This window comes from Rhamphochromis longiceps, linkage group LG12, assembly GCF_057381845.1.
Source record: "Rhamphochromis longiceps isolate RC_006_pf linkage group LG12, R_longiceps_female_GT1.1, whole genome shotgun sequence".
NCBI lineage: Eukaryota > Metazoa > Chordata > Actinopteri > Cichliformes > Cichlidae > Rhamphochromis > Rhamphochromis longiceps.
The window spans coordinates 7,443,565-7,465,891 of NC_140568.1; the positions used below are offsets into that span (position 1 = coordinate 7,443,565).

General features: G+C 39.9%; 3 protein-coding genes across 4 annotated transcripts; all 3 read left to right on the forward strand.

The window, feature by feature from the left end:
• The first annotated feature begins 4,340 nt into the window (after positions 1–4,340).
• Positions 4,341–11,411, forward strand: LOC146656756 (uncharacterized). The gene is made up of 7 exons (XM_085426838.1): positions 4,341–4,389; positions 5,583–5,653; positions 7,804–7,972; positions 8,075–8,127; positions 9,156–9,253; positions 9,347–9,506; positions 9,596–11,411. The coding sequence occupies exons 1-7, from the start codon at positions 4,386–4,388 to the stop codon at positions 10,778–10,780; spliced, it is 1,740 nt and encodes a 579-aa protein (XP_085282964.1). The 5' UTR covers positions 4,341–4,385; the 3' UTR covers positions 10,781–11,411.
• Positions 11,412–14,764: 3,353 nt separating this feature from the next.
• On the forward strand, positions 14,765–19,328 carry LOC146656757 (DNA replication complex GINS protein SLD5-like). The gene is made up of 8 exons (XM_085424531.1): positions 14,765–14,983; positions 15,078–15,164; positions 16,838–16,951; positions 17,033–17,130; positions 17,226–17,314; positions 17,438–17,528; positions 17,666–17,770; positions 18,106–19,328. The coding sequence occupies exons 1-7, from the start codon at positions 14,885–14,887 to the stop codon at positions 17,760–17,762; spliced, it is 675 nt and encodes a 224-aa protein (XP_085280657.1). The 5' UTR covers positions 14,765–14,884; the 3' UTR covers positions 17,763–17,770; positions 18,106–19,328.
• Positions 19,329–19,974: 646 nt separating this feature from the next.
• Positions 19,975–22,324, forward strand: LOC146656758 (protein phosphatase 1 regulatory subunit 3C-like). Of its 2 annotated transcripts, XM_085424533.1 has the most exons (3): positions 19,975–20,024; positions 20,164–20,235; positions 20,456–22,324. In XM_085424533.1, the coding sequence occupies exons 2-3, from the start codon at positions 20,216–20,218 to the stop codon at positions 21,324–21,326; spliced, it is 891 nt and encodes a 296-aa protein (XP_085280659.1). In that variant the 5' UTR covers positions 19,975–20,024; positions 20,164–20,215; the 3' UTR covers positions 21,327–22,324. The 2 variants fall into 2 exon arrangements, with proteins under 2 accessions (XP_085280659.1, XP_085280658.1); XM_085424532.1 differs by having other exon boundaries at positions 20,015–20,235.
• Positions 22,325–22,327: the final 3 nt, after the last annotated feature.

Genomic DNA, 22,327 nt, shown 5'->3' on the forward strand with positions numbered 1-22,327 from the left:
CATATGGGCCGCATCATTTCACCATTTGAACATATTGAACTTTTCAGGGAGAAGTTGAAAAGAAGAAGGCGTAATCAGCATTATTTCTGTTCTGTTATATTTGGATCTCGCTGGACTGAGGTTGACTGAGTGTATAATAGATGTCTGACGATAAGTGACGATATTATGGTGCCATTATGACGGGGCGTTAATGCAGTGATAACATTTTATTGACACGTTTAAGCAGCTTGTCGGCACATTTTATGCAAGACCACTATTTTTTTTATCATGGAACAAAATGTTTTGCTCTTTTGAACTTTGAGGTCAGTTAACAAAAGGAAAGAAATGAGTTGATCGCAAATAGCAAAGGGCATTGTTTATCCATTCCAATGTTTCATGTTTGAGGTTTCTTTTTCCAGAGTCTATTGTAATGCACAAACGTCCTTCATAATAAAAATAAATAGGCAATCTGTGTTGTCATGTTGTTATTTTTTTTTTTTAAACAGGCGTACATTAGAAACACATTGAAATAACATAGAAAACCTTCAGGGATTTTCAGAGGTGTAACAGGAACTCAGATGTATACACAAGCTTTAACGTCAGTTTCCTGGAATGAGACAACAGCTGGGGAATTCACCTCTAATGCATAGGTTTCATTTTCACACGAAAATCAGATTTTGCTTCTCCCACATCCTTCAGTTAAATCTTGTGTTCAAGTGAAGAAATTACCTGCTTTATAATATTGCAAACTTGATTTCCAGAGAAGAGCAGTTCTGTTGTTGTTTTAGCAGTGTCACATTGTCACAAGGCCTCTTCGTTGCATGTGTCACATAAGTGCCTTATATCTTCTCGCCTTTTATGAGCCTTTATCATTCGTATCTTGAGTTTAAATGCAGTTAAAGAACTTCCCACAATGAGATGGCACTTTAATAACGGTCTGAAGAGCGCGCTTCTTCCTCCTGCTTCGCTTTAAATACATGAATATTTTGTCTGAGCTTGTTTAAATTCAAAATTTTAACTGAAACTCTTTTTTTCTAATGTAAATTAATATTGGCTTGTCAAGAAATTAATCAGCCAGTTTAGTTTCAGGACAAGTTCCACATACGCCTACACAATCTAGAAACTAAATTTTAAACCTCTGCTTTAAATTATTGCGAGTTCACTTCTGAAGATCCGTGCCGATCCCTAAAACAACCGGGGAGAGGTGCAGATCTTTTTTAAATCCCTAATCTACAAAAACAAAAAAGCAAACGCAGGATTTTTTTGCAGCCTCCTTAATAACCATTTGTCACCGTGACTGGAATCGTTATGTGCCAGTTACACACTCTGCAGATTGTTCCCAGGATAGTGAGTCACTTCAGACAGGAAATCAGTGTTTTGAAATCACAATATTCTCTCCATCTCATTTACATTGAGCTGCCCTCCTCTCAACCTCACAGTGTTTATGTCAGTGAAAGTCACAAATGAAAAGCTGGGGATTTTCTCATTCTTACGAATGATGTTTTTGCTCATCTGCACATCAGGTCTGTGCGTTTGTTTTCAGCGGCAGGAGATACAAAAGCTCACAAGATTTCTGCAAAATTCATTGTCACAGTTACTTGGAATTAAGATACATTTCCTATAAATCCTCAAGGGGAGGGCGCAAACATTTTCTCACACCTGATATTTCTAAGTTCATTTTTTCTCAGCTTGTCTTAACGGCTACGATCACGTCTTCCACTGTTTTTTGAGCAGCTTTGCTCGTGTTCTCAAAAAACCAAAACAAGAACATGACTATCAGTCGTGAAAAAAAAGCCCTTTGAAATTTGGGCAGTTTGTAGATATTTGGTTATTTTGACATTTGAAGTGTTAATCATTTTGAAATGTCACACTCTATCCGCAACAGATGGAGGAATAGGGCATCCCCCTTTCAAACAGATCAAAAACATGCGGAGGAAATGTGGATCACGTCAAGTGCAGCATCTCTTGACTCGGGTGCTTTATCACGAGATCTATATAGGTTTGCTGTGTGTGACATAGCAAAAGGAAAATTAAGGGGAAAATACACTTTTAAAATGAGATTCAGGTGAAAAAAATTAAGAGCAACAAAATATATATATTACTCAAATAAGAAAAACAACTTGTGTTGAAAAGTCACTCCAGTGCATCCCGAGTTGCAGGAAATCTCAAGACTCTGACTCATAACTGGTAATAAGGAGACAGATGACCGTTTTTCTTTCACGCACTTTTTTTTCCTTTTTTGGGGGGGGGGGGGGGGGGCACTCATCTCTAGTGGAAAATTCTGTTTCTGCCATATCCTGGCATTTTATTTTTAAACGTGATATCTTTCTGCAATGGTCAGTAGAAACCGTTTTAAAGAAGTAGAACATTCACACTTCCTTAAAATACAACCTACGGGCTTAAATCCCTGCAGCTGCCAGGAAATTTCAAAGCTTTCATTTACCTACATGTTACTACTTAGAGTATGTCTTTAATTTCTATAAGTTGCTATGAGTCAAAGGCGCATACATGAGTGAATCCAGTCTAAAACACCTTCACCCAAATGGTGCAATTTTAAAATGCCATTTCAGGTTTGCATACATCCCACTCTAGTAACAGTGGAAAGTTTAACCTTTTAGACATGATGCACTGAAAAACGAACATTCTGAATATACTCGAATGATGTCAATAAAACAGACACTCCTACTTGCATAATAACACTCCTGTAGCCTGCATGGATTTTGGATGACTCCTATCTTTGCTGTGTTTTATGTTACCTATACTTTGTTTGGCCCTATGTTTCCTCCGTCACACATGTGAATAAGTGTGCTGTCACTTGATGCGTGACAGGGATTTTTTAACGCTGGACAGCCTTACGGGTGTAATGATGATTCACCTTACATCTGCTGTAAGGCTGGCAAATTTGAAAACCTGTATTCAGTACATGCAACAAGCAGATAAAGCTGACCTTTTAAAATAATAAGAAACTTGACTGCACAGTTAGCCTAGCCTCACCGTTATATATAGGGCAAGCATTGATTACACACAAAGATACACAGTCTGTGGTTCAGCAGCTTGATTGAAGTAAATGTGCCAGGTGTGACCTTTTTTAAGGGACAGTACGCAACGAGCAAAAGATGCAATAGCTTACATATAAAAGTCTTTATAGATATATGTATATATATGCATAAAGATCCTATTAGCTTTATTATAGAAACCTTCAAATCTTACGAGTCAGAACGCACATCATGTGGTCAGAGTATAAGACCTCTATGTGAAAAATAGTCCCCATATCTTCCATTGCTCATGAAGTAAACAAGCATTCCTCTGTGATTCAGTTTACATTGTTGGCCACGTACAGCCCACTTTAATCTTAAGCAGGCCAGACCATTGAAACTGGCTTTTCTAACAGTCTAATTTAGCTACACACTGAATGAAATAAGAAGTGCAATGAAATGCTGCTGCAGGGAATGCAGGAAACCTTTTAGCATGACTCTTTGGGCTTAAATAGTAAGAAATAAAAGTGTAAAATTACGGGAAAGGTTCTGGTAGCACATTGTCCAGAATGATCAGTAATTATAAAAGAAAGTTTGTAAGGTTTTTTATTTTTTATTCTTTGTTCTAAAAAAATAGATATTTCTATGGTATGGAATGAAAAAACAGGAACTTGTTAGTCATTTAAATGTTTATCTAGTTATTTTAGTGCACTATGAGTGGTCATGGGGGAGGCCCTTATCAGCAGGAACTTACAGCTACTTCAAAATCTATGCCCTCCCTCACATTTTCCATTGGGCCAGATTGGAGTGTTCGGCAGGCCGAATCTGGTCCCGGGGCCCTATGTTTGACACCGTCTGCTTTAAAGAAATATTTTTTACCTACTTAAGCACTGATGTTAATAAGTGATAGCTTCCTATGTTTACCTGAGAATAGTCATTAGTGTACATGTTCAGGAAATGTTACGCCCCCATTTAAACTATATTTGAACTTACATGTGACTGGAGGTATTTGTGAGTCGGTATGTTTGTTTAAAATGAAAGCTGTATAAGAAATCTTCAATAGAATCACTTGTAGTAATCTCTACAAAATCAGAAATATGTGTTTCATGTGCTGATGACACCACAAGTATAGACAATAGCATGTCCTCAGGAAAAAAACAGATGAGAAACAGCACACTGTGAGCTACAGCTGTCAGACTGTAAGATACCCAAATGCAGATTTTAATAAAGTTTTAAGCTGACTATTCAAACACAGCTGATGGAAGAAGAAAAAAAGGACTCAGTTTCCCAGACTCATTTGCGGTGTTACATCAGTCAACCAATGAAACTGTCCTGTGGAGACACCTTCCTATTTTGTGGTGTCAAGTTGACTTGAGTGCTGCATGAATTACTCTCACAGTTAAGCCGGAGACTAGAAGGCAACATCTGGAAATGGGTAAGAACGATCTTGATTTTGTACTCAAAAGTAGATGCTGTTTACATGTGTTGCTTTATGAACGTATAGAAACGAGTTAAACACATCATTTTAGGGATGATTTTAGTTCTTCTGAAGTTTTTTATAAAGACACTTTGAAGATTTTTGCAAAAGTAAATTCATGTTCATGACATTCATCTGTGACAGAAGCGACTGTTAGACCCAAAACGTCACAAAGTGTCACAGGAGTTCTCGCTGGCTTTTAAAGTGCCGCAGTTAATCTGTCACAATAATGTGACTCCGATCGATATCTGCTTCAAACAACAAGCGCGTGTTTTATGTGAAACTAAGTAACCTCTGAGAGGCAAAGGAACGTTTTTTAAAAACAATATGTCAAAAATATTTCTCCAACACTCAAAATGGAGAAGTTCAGGGCTACTGAAAGCAGAATTAAAGGTTCAAGCCGCAGCACAGGAAATAAATGATCTCAAAAGAGAAGCATATTGGTTTTGCACACAAATGATATCACTGTGGGTGGAGGGCTTCATGGTATTGAGCTGACAGTTTGTGAAGAATGACATGTCATTCTCAGAATTGCATTTCGTTCCCAACCTTGGTATTTTCTTCTTGTTTGTTTGGCTTTTTTAACATTCATATTATTTCCAGCTACATTCATAAATTCCTATATTTTGCAGTCCTGAACGTGGAAGCACTAAAGTAAAAGTTAAACTGTTGCCAGGCGAAATATCACAAACCACTAACGTTCACGTTAATGCAGGGCAGGCAAATGAATGAAAGTGCCTCAGTGGATTCTCATCTTGCTTGAGATTATCTTGCCAAAATACTGTAGTTCTTGTGTCACAATATCATACAGTGCAGCGTACAAGTGGTTGTGTTCATGAGCAGGAAGTGGTTTTGCAACCTGTGGTTTTATATCACACCCAGTTGACAATATGTTCTACAGATTACTGTTTTTCTTTTTTTCCCCCTGAACTTATCAAACATTATAACTGTTGACCAAATTACAAGAACAGTGATGAAAATCACCTTTAATATTATTTATGAGGGATGCTTTTAAATTTTGATCAGATTGCGCACTTCTACCCAAGATATGTCTTGAATTTAAAAAAAAAAAAATCCAAGGTGGCTCGGGTAAATTCACATACCCAAATGACTCGATTTTTGTTGAGTTTACCGTCTCTGTCTCTTTGAAGCTCAAGAGGACCAGAATGAAACGTCACAACAAATGGCAGCCAGTGACGAAGAGAAGGGGACCGCAAAGCAGGTACTAAACTCTGTCACTGCTGATAAAATGACAAAAAAAAAATGACAGTTGGTCTTCTGGCAGCCGTCTGGGCAATTTCCATCAGTTACAGTTAATCAGTGACTACAGACATGACTACTCAGAATGAGTTATGTGTTGTGTTTTCATTTCCCCTTTTCAGTGGATTTGAGTGGCGATTTTTTGAAGTGCTGATTATGTGCGTACAGTCGTTTCATCTCTATGGTCGATTATGAAATGAGTAAGGAGGAATAAGTGATTCTGCTTTGTTTTCTGAGAGGCCTCGAAAAGGCGCACACACACACGCACACACCTCACACGCCACAATATTTCGTTGCACATAAAGAAACTGCGGGAGCACTGCCACTCACAGCCGCTGTTCTGGTAAGTGAAATGAGAGGAACAATATGAGAAACACAAATTAGCTCATGAAATTTCCAAAGCTGATGTTAGTTGAAAGCATGGTGGTTAATGTGGTGACTTCTGGCCTGACGATAGCATCAATCCAGAACGCCGCTGACAATCATTGTGAGAATTGTGTATCAACACATTGACATCAACATCACCCACACAGTTTTCCAAAAAAAAAAAAAAAAAGACAGAAAAAAGAGAAAGAAAAGAAAATTCATCTGTGAAAATCAACCGAAAGTTTCACGATGATATTTGTTCTCTGGTCTTGAGTGCGATCTTCAGCGCAGGGGCTTCATTATGTGGCTTACAGTGAAGACATTTCCTGTAGGCGATCATTGATGCGTAAACCTGAAAGTTTTGTGAATCAGATCTAAAATACAATGACTGAAAACAGCCGAGCTGAATTCTGTGCAAGATTCCAATCACCACTTTCTCACATTTTTAGATGAATATCATTGCGCGCGCGCATTCTGCCGCATATTCAATCAAAATCCCCTGATTTGTACAAATGTGGCGAGAAAAGCAGGTCGCCCGGGGTGCTCTTTTAGGTGGTGCAGAAAATATTGCCTATGAGAAAACCTGTAGAAAACAGTGGAAAGTCAGAGCTGTTTGCTGCTGGCTGGGAACAGGAGTGTAAAGCCACTGAACTGTGACTCAGTTGGGCTATCTTGGTTAGAGGCCTGCACCTTCACTATTACTCACTCTAGGGGTTTACTTCTCGGAACCAGGAACCACATAGAGGAACTTGATTCAATATGAAACCGCCTCTAGCTGTTTTGTTGTACAATGAGTGCCACAGAAATAGCAGCTTCTATATGTGGTGATTCAAAGTAAAATATTGACAGCGTCCACTGCGGTATCCCTTGACATCCAATCTACCGAAATTGATCAAATGCAGCTGTGATGTGAGATCTCACATTTAAATAGATGCTGTAAATTCCAAACTCTTTGTTTTGACTACGAGAAGTGACTATATCAGCGTTTGTGATGTATGAACCAGTGTTTACACAGCGTGAGCGACACGGTGGCTGTGAACAACGGAAGACTATCACACCCAAGGGTTCGTTTTTAGCTGCCCTTTTTTTTGTTCTTCTTCTTTTTTTTTTTACTTCAACAATAGAAATATCATCTGAGCTAAAATTAAGCAACAGTTTCTCTTCTTGAGTCTCAGCTTTTTGAAATCTTTTGAAGCGACGGTTTTAATTCTGCATGCCTTTTCTGTTTCATTTCTGTTTTCTTGCAAACCACAAATAGTGACATTGTGAATTTCCTCTGCTGGACTTCTGAGTAATGTGAACTTGACGCCAAATTTCTTGGTATCTTAAATTCCTCGTTAGTGTCACTGACACTACTTTTGCAGAAACGTATGCGATTTTTGGAGCTCTTGCAAAACAACATATTTATTCACCTACTGACTTGCAACGACTCTTCTCTTCTTGGCTCAAGCTCATTTTACTGAGTGACATTTGTACCAGTGACTGACAGCTCCAGACCAAAAACCCCACAAGTCTGCTGCGTTCTCTCCAGACAGGATGTATAGCGGTTATCTATTGAAAGTAGCGGTAAAACCCTACTCTCTGATTTTGACGTTTCATTTCAACATTTGTGTCTCATGAGACAACTCTGCATGTCGTTTTTCCCATTTCTCTCACAGTACCTTCAGCTGTAAAACAGTGGACTGTGACACATTTACAAAGCATACTAATGTAGTCCTTTCATGCATCTGTTTCCTCTTACTGTAGGCTTCTCCTGCTGTTATTGAGATTCACGACTCTACAACTGAATGTGAAGATGAAGGAAGGGCCAGTGTGGTGCAGATGGAGGAGAAGGCATTTGTCTCAAGTTTGCACTCTTTTATGAAGGAGAAAGGTACACCCATTGAAAGGATTCCTCACCTGGGCTTTAAACAAAGTGAGTTTACTCTATTATTGCTTTTATATAAACACATTAGTAAAATGAAATTAGAAAAAGAAGTAGATTATTCATGTGTGTGTGTCTCCCCCCCACTCTCAGTTAATCTCTGGAAGATCTACAAAGCTGTTGATAAACTTGGAGGCTATGATTCAGTAAGTACTTTATTTAGCTTATGTAACAGATGCAAAAAAAAGGCTTCACTGCTGGCGGGCTTTTAAGTGGAAATGAGCTGTAGGTTTAGGTGCTAGAGATGCAGACAGCGGTGCTGTCAACACATCGCTCCCCATGCTCTGTTTTCTTTGATGTTGACACTGTGGCATAAGTTGTGAGAGTGAAACTCATAATGAAATGGAACTAGATCGAGGCTCGTGTTGACCACCGTTGCTTTGTCCCAGGTTGTAAATACACCAATATGAGCCACCTACGTTAGCACAGGTTTAAAATTGAAAGTGTAATTTCAATACCGAAAACTAGCTGACATGGCATTTAAAGGGTAAGCAACCACTGCCCTTCCTCAAAAACATTTTTACAAATAGATCTATAAGTAAATATTTTAGGGTCCAAGCACCTGAGGTACAAAAATGAATAAATTAATTCACACAAGCGCAGTCTGCTAGGTGTTAGTCCAGGTCTAGTCTCTGACTTGGACCTTTTAATCACACTGTTGCTGCCTTGGTATGTTACACAGAACTAATACAGGGGTGGACAATTAACTTTTCCAAGGGGCTCCATGATAAACTGGGACTTCCGTGGAGGGCCACACCCTCACCGGAGTCCTATTTTTAGCCTGCCCTTTCAAAGAATTAATATCGAGCAGAACTGACTCCACCTTATTGGTGAATTTCCTTGTTTCTCAGTTTCTAATGTACCCCCTTGGGAAAATGAATTGCCTGTGCACTAACAAGTGGCAGTGCACCCATACCTGCAAGCATGTTGTTAACTGTCAATCCTCTTGCCCAATTCTGATTTTAATTTTGTCTCCAAAAATAAATAAATACAAAATTGAGGATTTGTGGTTTGAATGGACCAGTAGGTGGTTACATCCATCTTTTATATACAGTCTATGGTTTCATGATAGAAACAGCATAAGATTAGGATACCAGATACTGCCATCCTAGTGGGAACTGTTTAAATAGTGTAATGATTTTTAACTGTTGTACACGTTCATTTTTGTCAACAGGTGACAGCACGACGCCTTTGGAAGAAAGTCTACGATGAGCTGGGAGGAAGCCCCGGTAGCACCAGTGCAGCTACTTGCACTCGCAGACATTATGAGAGGTGAGGATGACTCTGTTTCTCAAGAACCTTTTTTGGTTCAAACACTATAAGATCAGCTGAGACTCAATTTAAACTGTGCTGCTTATGTGACAGGCTGGTGCTTCCCTTTGAGAGGCATATAAAAGGAGAGGAAGACAAACCCCTGCCTCCAAGCAAACCACGAAAGCCATACAAGAGAAATTTGGATGGCAAGATGACTAAGGCAGAAGGGAAGAGGAAAAGAACTCATTCAGATAGAGACATTGATTCAGAGGTAACAAATTATAACTCTGACAAAACACCTAAAAGAGAAGTGTTTGTTTATATTGTGTTCTAAAATCCCTCCTCCTCTATGTCTTTCAGTTACTCACCCAGAGAAGTCCAGAATCTTCCTGTCAAAGTGAAGCAGTAATTCATCCTCACTCTGCTCTCTGGGCTGACAGACACCACACTGAGCCAAACAGAGCCACCAATAATGTCTGCCCTTCTGTTTACCTTCTCCCTGCATCCAACTCGTGGATTGCTCAGTTATCGACTGCAGCCGGAGAGGTCATCTCTCCTCTGGAGAAAAAAAAGAGAATGGCTCAGGCTAGCCTCAATTTGCCGCCCAGTTCTCAGAGCGAGGATAAAGAAAGGCCCTCCGTCATCCACTGTTCCCAGTCTCCAGCCAGGGCTTCTTCCAGCAGAAACTGCAACTCCTCTGATGGCTCCCCACTCCCTTTATCCTCCTCCTCTTCCCGCAGCCCCTCCCCTTACTCTGTTTCATCAGAGGAAGGTCCAGCAGGAGGTGAAGATAAAACTGCATCAAGCTCAGAAATGTCCCAATACGCTTCTGTCAAAAATCCATCGGGCCGCAGTGACGATAGCAAGACTGTTAGTAAGACACACAAAGAACCTAAAGGACAGAATAAGGATGTTTCTCAAATCGTCTCTGACTCGATTAAAAACCAAGTTAAAGACTGGAAGTCCTACAAAGGAGCAAGCAAACATTACCTTTATCCTTTCCAGCTACCCACCACATACTCTGTGAAACCTGGCTTTTCTCCAACATCTACCTCTAGCTTCACCAGAGTTATTCCAAAATCTGGCAATGTTCTACGACCCACTCCAGTTCGGCCAAGTACCAAAGGCCAAACGGGTAGGTTGCTTCAGCAGGACGACTCTCTGACTTGTGCAAAGAGGATGTCTCTGTGGCCCTGTCAGACAGAGAAGAGAGAGAAATCCAGGACAATGCAACAGAAAGTTTCTCCCGCTCAGCAGAGCCTGTCCTATTCCGCCGCCAGCATGCCGTTGCCGTGTGTCCTGTCAGGCTACGAGAAAACAGCCAGAGACTCCAGGCTCCAACCTCCCCTGCCCCCTTCATTTATCCCCAGCAGAATGAGACTACCTCCCTCTCAGCTAATGTATCGCAATGTACCAATGGGTCCACCTCCCTCTGCTCTCATCGGGTCTGCTTTTTACTCCTACCCCTACCCCATTCCGCTGTTAAATCCCCAAACTGCATATGCCATTCCTGCCATCAGTCCCATTTACCCTCAAAAGTTGTGACAAAATCACAATGATAATCACAAAACAAGACAGTGGGTTGTTGCCCAGTTGAGTATTGTTGAGGCCTCCTGACATGTTTTAAACATTAAATATTTTCAAGTTATTCCAGTTGAGTGACTGTATGGATCCTGGGGATTAACACCGAGCAGTGACAGCTGCAAATATTTATAGGAGCCAGTGAATCATGTTGAAGACTTGCTGTCCAAGTGCACCTGAAAGGTGCACTACTTAAAAAAAAATTACAATATGCAATATTTCTTTAGCTGCTACACTAGGATCAAATAATGTAATCTGTCTAATATAAATTTTGGAAAAACAGATTAAGGTCAGTTATTTTCAGTTTTAATTTCTTTAGATTTTATCTAGTAAATTTTAATGATATGTTGCTATGATTATTAAAATGAATTTTATATTCAATTCAGGTCAAAATGAATGTGATATTAAGGTTATCGTCAATTGCACAGTTTCAGTATTTTGTTTTTGGAAACAAAAAACTGTCTAATGTTCCCTGATGTACTGTAGTTATGTCTGAAGATTATTATTATTTTGAATGAATGTTGGTCAGTGTTTGATATAAAAAAATATCTATATTGTTCTCATGTTATTCAAGTGTATTTAAACGAAAGACTAAAACAGCCAACAAATAAAGAGAAAACATGAAAACATATTTGTTCTTTTTGTTCAGTTCAATCACAGCACTGTAAGATTGTGAAAGATGAAAGCTTTAGCACTAGGCTCTCTCCTCCGCCTTCTTGATATGATGTTCTTCTGCTTTCCTGCCCGCTGTATCTTCGGCGATGCTGTTAGCTCTTTTTCGTAGCGTCCTGATGACACACAGTTTGTGCTCCAGGGGGTGATGGCAGTCAAACCTTAATTAGAAAAAGTTGCATTTCCTGAGAAAATGCAGTGTGAATGCCTTGTAGTGGAATCTGCTGAAAACAGCTGAAAAAGCAGAAGTTTCAGCTGAAAAGAAGTAAAAAAGCAAAAATTGCCACAGGTCAGATTTGAACCTGTGCCAACTGCTCTCAAAGCAGCTGCTCATCTCACTGAGCAGAAGAGGCTGAGATTTGTGTTTATAAGAGGTGAAAAGCTGAAAATTCTGCTGAAAAGAGGTGAACTTTTTGAACTTTCTGCTGAAAATAGATGAAGAAACTGAAAATTCTGCTGAAAAGTTGTGCTCAAAACAGGTGAAAAAACTTTTTGCTGAAAAGACATGAAAATGCTGAAATGGATATTAGAAAATTTGCTGAAATCATAAAAACATTGCAGATATGTAATAAATTGGCAGAAAATTGTAGTGTGGTCCATTCATTTTAATGGGCCAAAAAATGGCACAAAAAGTTTAATATTTCAAAAAGTATAGCAGTTATGAGCACCAAAAGATATAGCACACATCTGCAGAAGGAGCAGAACAGTTTAAAGTTCGAATGGTGAAAATCAGTTGAAAACTGAGGGAGGAGTTAAGCGGCAAAGAAACGGAGCAAGTAGAATAATAAAGGATCAAAGAATAAAGAGAAACAGGATCACAATATTTTACGTTACCCATCAACTTTTAAATGTCCCCCATTACTAATGGAAATCTCACAGTCTAAGAAGGCAGTCATTTTTCATAACCTCCATGGTGATCTTGATGTGTTTCTCCACCAAGTTAATCTGATCAGTGAATTGTGGTACATCCTGAGGTTTGATTTTCAACCAGGTGTCATCCACATACCTGTACCAACGACTTGGGGGTGTTCCAGGGTAGGATAACAGAGCCCCGTTTTCCACTTCTTCCATGTACAAGTTGGTCACAGTGGGTGAAACTGGGGAACCTACGGCACACCCATGTTTCTGCTTGTAGTACTGACACTTGTATTTGAAATAGGTGGAATGAAGACACAGTTCCACAAACAAACACACTTGGTCGGTGCTGAGAGTGGTCCTGCTGCTGAGGTTGGGGTCATCCTGTAATCTCTTATGAACTACCTTCACTGCTTCAGTGACTGGAACACAAGTGAAGAGAAACGTAACATCATATGAGACCATTGTTTCATCTGCCTCCATTATGACATCTCTAAGCTTCTCAACAAAATTCAAAGTGTTCTGGATATAGTGTTTAGAGCTGCCTATTAACGGGTTGAGGATCAAAGCCAGAAATTCTGAGTTGATCATGCAGACAATTGGTCTTAAAGGTACACCCTGTTTTTGTATCTTCGGTAAACCATACAGACTTGGTGTAGCTTCCCCTGGGTGTAGCCTGTGGTATGAGGTCTGGTCAGCAGCATTGTCTTAATCTAAGTGCTTGACACATTCTATGACCCTTTTCCTGTAACCACTACCTGTGTCTCGATTCAGAGCCTCATAAGTATTTTTGTCAGTGAGCAGTGACAAATTCTTCTCAATATAGTTTTTCTGTTATTTGTGTTTGCTGATGTGCATTAAGGAAACTGCAGCTGTCTGAGGCATGTGGTGAGAGCTGCAACCTTGCAGGTCTGATGTAGTCCAGATAAGTTCAGAGGATGCTGATAGCGTGCAACACTGAACATCACTATGGTGGCCGCAGTGCAGGCAAAAAATATGAAAGAACTATGAAGCAAGTGCAATGAGGAGTGATGAGAAGGAGCAAATAGGACAAATGAGATACTGCAGTAAGGTTGTCTGAAAGAGCTGCAACGAGGGAAGCAGATGATCTCTGAATTCACACGAATGAAACTGCAGGCTAAGAGCCCAGATAACGTGTAGATCTAGCTCCCAGTTTGGATTTGTGAGACAGAAACCATCTCTACTTTTAAGATTAGCTTTAAAACCTTTGATAAAGTATATAGTTAGGGCTGGATCAGGTGACACTGAACCCTCCCTTAGTTAAACTTCAATAGGCCCAAGCTGCTGGGGGACTTCCCATGATGCAATGAGCATTTCTTCTTAATTCAACTCTATTCACACTCTGTGTGTTTATATGCTGCTTTGTATTTAATCATTAGTTATTTTTAATCTCCGGCTCTTTTCCGCAGAGTGTCGTTTTTGCTTCCTCCCTCCCCACTCATCCACGACCACTCATGGCACAGCCTCCCTGAGCCTGGTTCTGCCAGGGGTTTCTTCCCATTAAAAGGGAGCCGCTTCCTCATAATGATTAATCTGATTGTTGAAGTTTATTTTTATTGGTTTTAGAGTCTTTACTTTACAACACAAAGCACCTTTACTGTTTACTGGCAATTAAATTTTATCAAATTCAATGACATGCTGATTTAGGAAATCAAATTGACTTCTACGGCATCAGTTATGTCTTTGTGTGTTTGTAATAATCACAATCTTTTGGTATTTCTTGAGTGAATATGCAGTACCCTGTCCTGTCACTGTCTTTTATACAGTGTCTATTATATTATGTCTATTAGTGGTATGGGAAGCATTTCTATGAGGGTTTTTCTAGATCATAAGTAATGCTTGTGTTATATATTTGATAGTATTAGCAGTAATTATCTGTAAATATATAAAATATATAATAAATATATATATAAAGATATCTCTCGCAATATAAGCACAATAACATAACTACTAATTATGATCCGTGAAAACACAATAGAAATGCTTCTCCCACCACTTTCTACCACTCTAGCATTACTTACAACAATCTTCAGCAACATGCAATATTTTGAGTGTATTGCTTGTATTCACAGCACGTGCTATGTAGAGAAGATTCCCTCAGTGATGCATTTCAGGAAAAACCGGGCTCATTGAACTTTTAAAGTTTGCGCTCCTGTAGTAGAAAATCCTCAACATCCCCGATCAATATTCTTCCTGAATGTCTAGAAACGAATTTACTGTCTTTTATTGAATGCTCCGTCCAATTATTAATAAAAACTATACTAAGCCTACGAGAAGGCTTGCCTGACAAGCTAAACTCGGGGAAACGAGCACAATGTAAATCTCGCGAGAAGAATCCCAGTGGCGCGAATAAACAACGAGTTTTTCCGCTAACTTGTGGCTGCTGTGACAGTTGTAGTCGCATTAGTACATTTTTTCTCATATTATTCAGTTTTAATTGCTCTATTTTTATTATTAATTTATTTTTAATTCAACAGATATTCTGCGTTTTGGTGAAATTTTGTATTTTTACTGAAAACCATGTCGGACGCTTTGTCTGACGACGGCAGCGACTTCAACCAGGATGACACCCAGGAGGATGTTATGACCCCGGCCGAGCTGATCGCTAAACTGGAAGAAGTAGGCCAGATTATTCCCCTGACGTGCAGACTCTTCACCTCTATTAGATATTCAGCACCGTCTTCACTGTTGTGTCCGTGTGTGTCGCCCACAGGCTTGGCTAAATGAGAAGTTCTCACCGGAGTTGCTGGAGAACAAATCAGAGGTGGTGGAGTGTGTGATGGAGCAGCTGACTCATATGGTAAACTACCCGGGGAATACCTCCTGCTGTGGGTTTCTAATGTTCAGTGGCATGCATGGTTATAGTTGAGTTTCTGAATTGCAAAACAGCAACTGAAACGCGAAGGACTGCAACCTATGACAATGTGCATGACTGATTCAAATGCAGCAGAGGGAAAACTATATTCAGTACTGTGCAAAAGTCTCGAGCCACCTCTCACTTTTTTATGTTTTTTATGTTATGTAGTGAAATTGATGCAGAATGTAAGGCAAAAGCAAAGTTAGTACAAGTCTAATGAGCTTGAAAGTCCATATTCCGTATGACCACCTTTATGTTATACACAGCCTGAACTCTCTTGGGCAAGCTTTCTTGTAATTTCTTTAAGTAATCTTTAGGAATTGTTCTCCAGACTTCTTAAAGGACATTAAAAGCTCTTTGATGTCGGCTGCCTTTTGTTCTGTTCTCTGTCAAGATGATCCCACACTGCTTCAATAATGTCGAGGCCAATCCATGACTGATAGTGTTCCGCTGTGTGGGTTTTTTTTGTTTTTGTTTTTTATGTTTGGGGGGGTTTTTTTGTTGTTGTTTTTTTTCCCATCCAGGTATGCTTTTACTGCATTGGCAGTGTGTTAGGGATCATTGCCATGCTTAAAAATGACTTGTTTGGAAAAAAAAACTTGTCTAGTTTGCACAATTTTATTTAATGGCACACATGCTGAGATATACCAAGCTGATTCTCAGTGAGAATCATCTTGTTGGTGTAGAAATATAATTTCATACCTGTAAAATGTTTTTTTTCTTTGGCATTTTTAATAGATTCAACTAAAGGAGTGAAAAGAAAGAATGTGTTTTTTGCTACAGGCTCCCAATAGCAAAGTGCCTAAAGTAGCACGTTAAAATAGCTTCTTTGTTAAGTTGTCTGTTGTTTTTGCAGACGCGTTACTGGCTTTTCCTTCGAATTCGGTGCCTTTTCGTGCTCGGATGATTCATAGGTCAGTGTTAAGTGGCTTAACAAACAAAAATAGGTGCATTCCACCTCTTCTAAACTGTGAATTTTTTTTTAACCCATAAGAAGCAAAAGATTGTAGAAAAAGACCCATTACAATTCACTAGAGCTCAAAATGCCACTTTATACACACAAATTAATTTATTTTTCAGTGTGAGTTTAAAGAAAGTAATTTCCTCTTCAGTGGGTCAAAAAACATCAAATGTTCAAAATATAGAAGTTGAATTCAGGAATATCTGAGATTTCTTCTTTTTGTTCGTTTACTTGAATTATTACAAAAATGTTTTAATTTCTTCTGTCACCTGACAGATCAGCACTTCATTGCTGGTTTTCTTACTATTTAGTTTCATTAGTATGGATAAATTGATCTATAGGAAGCCCTGCAATTGATATCAAGACTTTGATGGTAATGTCAAATGTGTAATGTGGTGGTTTCAAAATAAAATCTCAAACAATTCAGGGCAATGTGGTTTGCTCTGTGACAAACTACTAACTAAAGCTGCTGCCTGTCAGTAGGACCTTGATTACATTACTATACATCCAGATGTGGAGAGTCATTCATTTCAGATGATTAGGATGGTATTAACACTGATATTCAAACATATCCCAGGGCTGTTGCTTTTCTGGTCATTCTGAGTAGCCCTGAATAAAAGGACCCTTTAATTTCTGACAGTTTTGTCACCAACAGGAGTCCAACTTGCAGCGGGTGAAGAAAGGCGATGCAAAGGCCAGCATCCATCGTATGGAAATAGACAGGATCCGCTACGTTCTCAGCAGCTACCTGCGCTCTCGTCTGCAGAAGGTCGGTTGGGTCGGCGCCACAAAACTGAGTTTTCGCTAAGTTGGTGACATCTGCCTGACCTTTTGTGCTGTTCATGTCTAGATTGAAAAGTATTTCCCACATGTCTTGGAGAGAGAGAAGTCTCGGGGTGAGGGCGAGCCATCTCTGCTGTCGCCTGAGGAGTTTGCTTTTGCCAAAGAGTGAGTGTACTGGAATAAAGTCGTTTAAATCGCTGCGGTTCTTGCAACACTTGGGAATTTTTTTTAAATCACATGCCAACACATCTGGCTTGCAGGTATTATGCCAACACAGAAAGCTACCTGAAGGCTGTAGCACTGAAGCGCATGCCAGCCAATGTACAGACTATGGATATGCTCAAAGCAGGTAAGGTGTCGTTCTGTGTCTAAAATGGTGATACTATTAGCCCATGCAGACAAATGGTGACATTTGCTGTGACATTTTTACTGACCATTGCACTGGATTCACCACTGTGTATCCTAATGTTAGTGCCTGAGCCCTGCCTGGACTCCTTTGTGTTTCTGCGAGTGAAAGAGAGACAGGAAAACATCCTGGTAGAGCCTGAAACGGAGGATCAGAGGTTTGTTTGCCAATATTTCTCTGGATGTGCTATTATTTAGGCATCCAGTAGGTGACAGTGTTGCCTTCTTGCATTCGCTAACCTTTTTCTGTATAGATACTAAACTGATAAAATCTCCACTGTGTCTCTTCTATCAGAGAGTATGTCGTGGATCTCGAAGAGGGCTCTCAACACCTAATGCGTTATCGAACTATAGCTCCACTTGTGTCAAGTGGAGCTGTGCAGTTGATATGAATGCAAAGGTCAGTACCAGTGAGCCTTGACTGAGGCATCTTTGTCATTAACTCAATACTGCCCTCACACCCTCTTCTACAGGCATCTAAAAATTCATTTCTGCAGCTCTTACATAAGCCATGGCTTTGCGGTGACATCTGGATTTATTTTTAGTGCTTACTTTTTTCTCTTTCCCTTTTTTCCCTTCTTGAGTGTTCATTGTCTCTTGGCAACAGATAATAAAAAACAGCATTGAAATTTTAAAGCACCATGATGTGTTTACAACAAATTTTAGTTGCCATCTCTAAACTAAACTACTGTTAACAGTCAAGGGCAATTAATAGTGGTCTTTTATATGTTGCAGGTTGCTTGTTACTTTGGATCCAGGAGACATTCCTGAAATAAAGACTGCACAGAGATCACATCAGGAAGCATGCCCTTCATCTTCATCTTTCATCCAGAATAAGGACTGACTTTTGGGATGTAAATATAGAGATGTTTGCAGCACCATGGGACCAGAATTTAATTCTGTGGGGGCGGGGGACACACAATCGAGGTCACTGCCAGCGGAAACTAAAAGCTGTGGATGAACCCTGTTTACTAAACTAGGTTTTTTGCAGCGCTGAGTTTGTATTTTTGGATCTTTTTAATCATGCCATGACATATGCTTTGTTGTGTAGTACATTGGTGTGCGTGTGACTGATAAAGACAGCTCTGTCTAATCTGTTTATTCATTACTCTTCATGTTGCTTCATCCAAATGATTCATGTTATTGGATGATTTCTCAGCTGCTCCATAACCGGATGCATCAGATGACCCGACGGTGAAATTTCATCAGTTCACTTGGCATCATAATGCCTTCCATCCTGTGCTCATGCTACATGTGCATGCCTCTTTGCAAGATCAGGGTTTGTTTGCTGTGATTTAAGGACATTCACACTTGAATTAACATGCTTTAATGTCATTGATTATCCTGTTAATGCTCACGTAGCTGTTGTACATCGTGACATTACTCTTTTTCACATGTTGAAAGTTTCCTTTTTGACTTTGCTTTAAACTTTAACCTAAAAGATGTTATGAGAACATTGTTATGTAAGTGTTTCAGTGCGAGCAATCAGTGCTTATTGTTTGCCTTCACATAAATTCACCAGTAATTAGAACTAATAAGGGATTGAAAGAGTGGGCTTAGACAGTCGTCTTGATTACTCTCTGTTGCTAACTCTTAAACTGCATTCATAGAAGACCTGGAGAAGAAATGTTACTTGATGTTCTGATTATCACACTGCTGTCATATAGTGTGGGCCTTGACCTGGTAAAACCAGGAACAAATCAAGTTGATTTAGATGTCTGATAGCATACAGTGTGGGGAACGGGCCTGTTATTATTCCTATTAAAATGTTGGAAAATAAAGTAAATATTCCCTCAGGCATCGAAGATAGTTTGAAATGTGAGTTGGAGAAAAAAATAAAATGATTGTGAAAAAAAATTGCATTTATTAAACACTACACCATTTTTTTAGGCTTTGTAAAATCTTGACATTTGTAACAGTTTTTATCATTTCACACTAATTGTAAAGTCATAAAAATGTCTTGTAGTTTGGTGGCAACAGTCTCAGTAAAGATAGGTCTTCCATGTGTGGATATGTATGGAACTTGATATACTCGCATACGCACATGGACTGATTCCTGAATAGCTTCTTCGGCTAAGTGACCAGCCTGCTGAGAGTTGTTTGTAATCCGGCCCTCCTCAGGTTTGCACATGCTGATGGACTGTGGGGCAGTGATTCCTTTAGAGCAGGCGCTAGATAGCAAAGGTTTGGAGCCATGCCCAGGCCTCTGTGGGATCTGTGTCCACTAACAGGTGTGAGAATAAAGGGCAGGATAACCTGGATAGTTTCCATAATGCAGAGTGGAATTACACAAAGAAGACTTTGATGTACGTAACGCAGATCGTCAACACTGGACAATGAATGTGCAAGGTGACGATACAAATATTTAACTTCACATGGTTAACATTTAGGTGTGTTCATATGTTTCTTTCCCATAATTAAATTATTTATTTATGCAAAGTAATGGCAACCTATGAAAACATAAAACTTACTGAAATGCAGTACCACAGGGAGACATAAAGAGAAAAATAGTCACAAGCTGATTGGTCAGGACAGCGAAGAGGGTGGAGTTTACAATATGACATCTAAACTGAGGTGATATAAATGTGTTGTGCCAGATTCTCCTGTGGGGAACAACTGACAACACAACTGCAACACGCTACTCATGGGAGATTGTAAGTACATTTTTAAATGTCAGAATTACACACAAAGATTGTTGCATGTTGTCACACACCAATCTTTGTGTGCAACTTTTTTTTCTTTTTTAAATACAGATTTTCTTGTAATTGTGACAGATTTTTTTCTTTTTTCCAGAACTCCAAACATTGAGGACAATATTCCCATCACTCAGCATAGGAATACCAGCATGGAGATGTCCAGTACATCGTAAGCAGACACAACACACACACAAACTGTGCAGATTAGCTTGCACAACTTCTTTAGGGGTTAAATTAAAATTACCATAATATTTTTTATCAGATCCCTTTCACGTTGTGATGCCTTCCTTAAAAGCCCTGCATAAACATGTAATGACACAACTGCGATATATACAAAGATATATTCACATTTCCAGTCAGTACTGAGGTCCACGTGTGTTTCTTGTTAGTGTCCTGCCAGTGGTTGGCTTTGGGTCGATGGCTCGGACAGCCGGACTGCTGGAGATTGCTGTCAGGCTGTGCTTAAACCAGCGTAAACAACTGTGTCCTCATGTCTGGGTTCCCATCCTGAAACCCCAGCGATCCTGCATCCGTCCTCCAGCTTCAGAGCACTTATCCTCTGACATCTTGAGCCAAGTCTTTCCGCCCCATCCTTCCTCACCTTTCCTCGATGACTTGGACGACGGCGATGATGATGTGTTGTTCCCAATCAAGAGCAAACGTGTTGTTTTTGCCGACTCGCGGGGATTGTCTCTAACAGCCGTGCGAGTGTTTTCCGACAAAGAAGAGCAGTCTGACCTCGACCTGCTGCCATCACTGCAGTCTCTGGGCAGCATGACAGAGGATGGCTACAGCTGCACAGTCAGCACCTGCTGCCCAGGAACACAGCTCAAACTGGGCTTCCCGCAGCCATCTGCAAATTTCCAGGCCTTTCGTGCCAAGCTGGCAGAGAGCATGGTCATCTTGGAGAACTGCAGTATCAGCGAGAAGGCCCTCCGGGGTACCGTAAGGGTTAAGAATGTCAGCTACCAGAAGGATGTGCGTGTGCGCATCACCTTTGACTCGTGGCAGAGCTACAGAGACGTGCCCTGCACGTACCTGCAGAAACGCTTCGGAGGACCTCAGACGGACATCTTTGAATTTGACATTACTATTCCTAAAGTGCTAGATGCCAAAAGGAAGATTGAGTTCTGTTTAAGTTATTTGCCAGGAGGGCACAGCGAGCCTTTTTGGGACAATAACGATGGACAGAATTACAGCATTACAGTGAGCGTGAACTCACATCTGTGCCATGGGAAGAATCTAAGTGAAAGGTCATGACTCACTAAACCTAGAAGTGATCCTGTTTTTTTCCCACCTTCGTGTATACTGTATCAGTCCTGGGTGAAGGTTTCGTGTACATTTTTGTGTTTTTCTGTGAAATGTTACTTCTTTTATTTTTGATCATGTTTATACTGCTTAGTAACAGTTCTATATTTTAAAAATGTCTTTAAAACAGATCAGTTTTGGTGTCAGTTCCTTTCACGTTAAGCATCACACACTGTGTCCTGCATTTTGGCCCGTCACCACAGGATGAATTATTGTTGTGCGACAGGGAGGGGATCCCTTTCACTTTAGGCATTTCTGGGATTCCCATATAGGTCAGAGATTACTGGGCAGGGACAAACAGGAGGCCAATAGCAGAAGCCGCTAATCTTAGCACAGCTGCCAAAGAGCGACTGCAGGGAGCTTTGAGAGCTTCCTCATTACCTTTCTCTTATGTTCAAACACTGAACCTCCTCCTAATGGCTTTTACTGTTACAAAGTATCCTACTGTTCTGCAGTATGACAATTTCTTAGTCATAACCTTACATTTAAAGTGAAGCAGGAAAGTATTCAGTGAGGATGCTGGAAACTAACGTTCATGTTTCAGTGTAGTATAAGTGATTAGACTTCATTTTGTAGGAGAAACATGGCAGTGTATGTTGTTTGAGAGGTGATCACAATAAACTGAAATAATCTCCACAGGAAAAAAAAGAAGAAGTTTACATGCCGTCACACCAGCTTTGACTTGTCACAGCAAAGAAAGAGCAGGAGGACTGATGATGGCTGAGTAAGCTATGAAAGTGAGCAAGTGTCCATATTAGAAAAACGTCATCTTGACTATTATTTCCCTACTGCAACAAGTCAAAATGTCAGTTGTGAAAAAAACACATCAAAGGGAAAATGGGCAAAAACAAAAAGAACATCACCATGATGATGCCAGAAAAAACAGTCTTCTTAAGCCTGCTGTGTTTTCAGTGCATTTTTTTTTTGTCATGGATGCATCTTCATTGTATTTC

Coding starts and splice junctions, on each gene's coding strand:
- LOC146656756 (XM_085426838.1), top strand. Junction 8,128..9,155: donor AACTTGGAGGCTATGATTCA/GTAAGTACTTTA, acceptor TTTTGTCAACAG/GTGACAGCACGACGCCTTTG. Junction 9,254..9,346: donor ACTCGCAGACATTATGAGAG/GTGAGGATGACT, acceptor CTTATGTGACAG/GCTGGTGCTTCCCTTTGAGA.
- LOC146656757 (XM_085424531.1), top strand. CDS start 14,885: ATGTCGGACGCTTTGTCTGACGACGGCAGCGACTTCAACCAGGATGAC. Junction 14,984..15,077: donor TGATCGCTAAACTGGAAGAA/GTAGGCCAGATT, acceptor TGTCGCCCACAG/GCTTGGCTAAATGAGAAGTT. Junction 15,165..16,837: donor TGGAGCAGCTGACTCATATG/GTAAACTACCCG, acceptor TGTCACCAACAG/GAGTCCAACTTGCAGCGGGT.
- LOC146656758 (XM_085424532.1), top strand. CDS start 20,015: ATGGGAGATTGTAAGTACATTTTTAAATGTCAGAATTACACACAAAGA. Junction 20,236..20,455: donor ATGGAGATGTCCAGTACATC/GTAAGCAGACAC, acceptor GTTTCTTGTTAG/TGTCCTGCCAGTGGTTGGCT.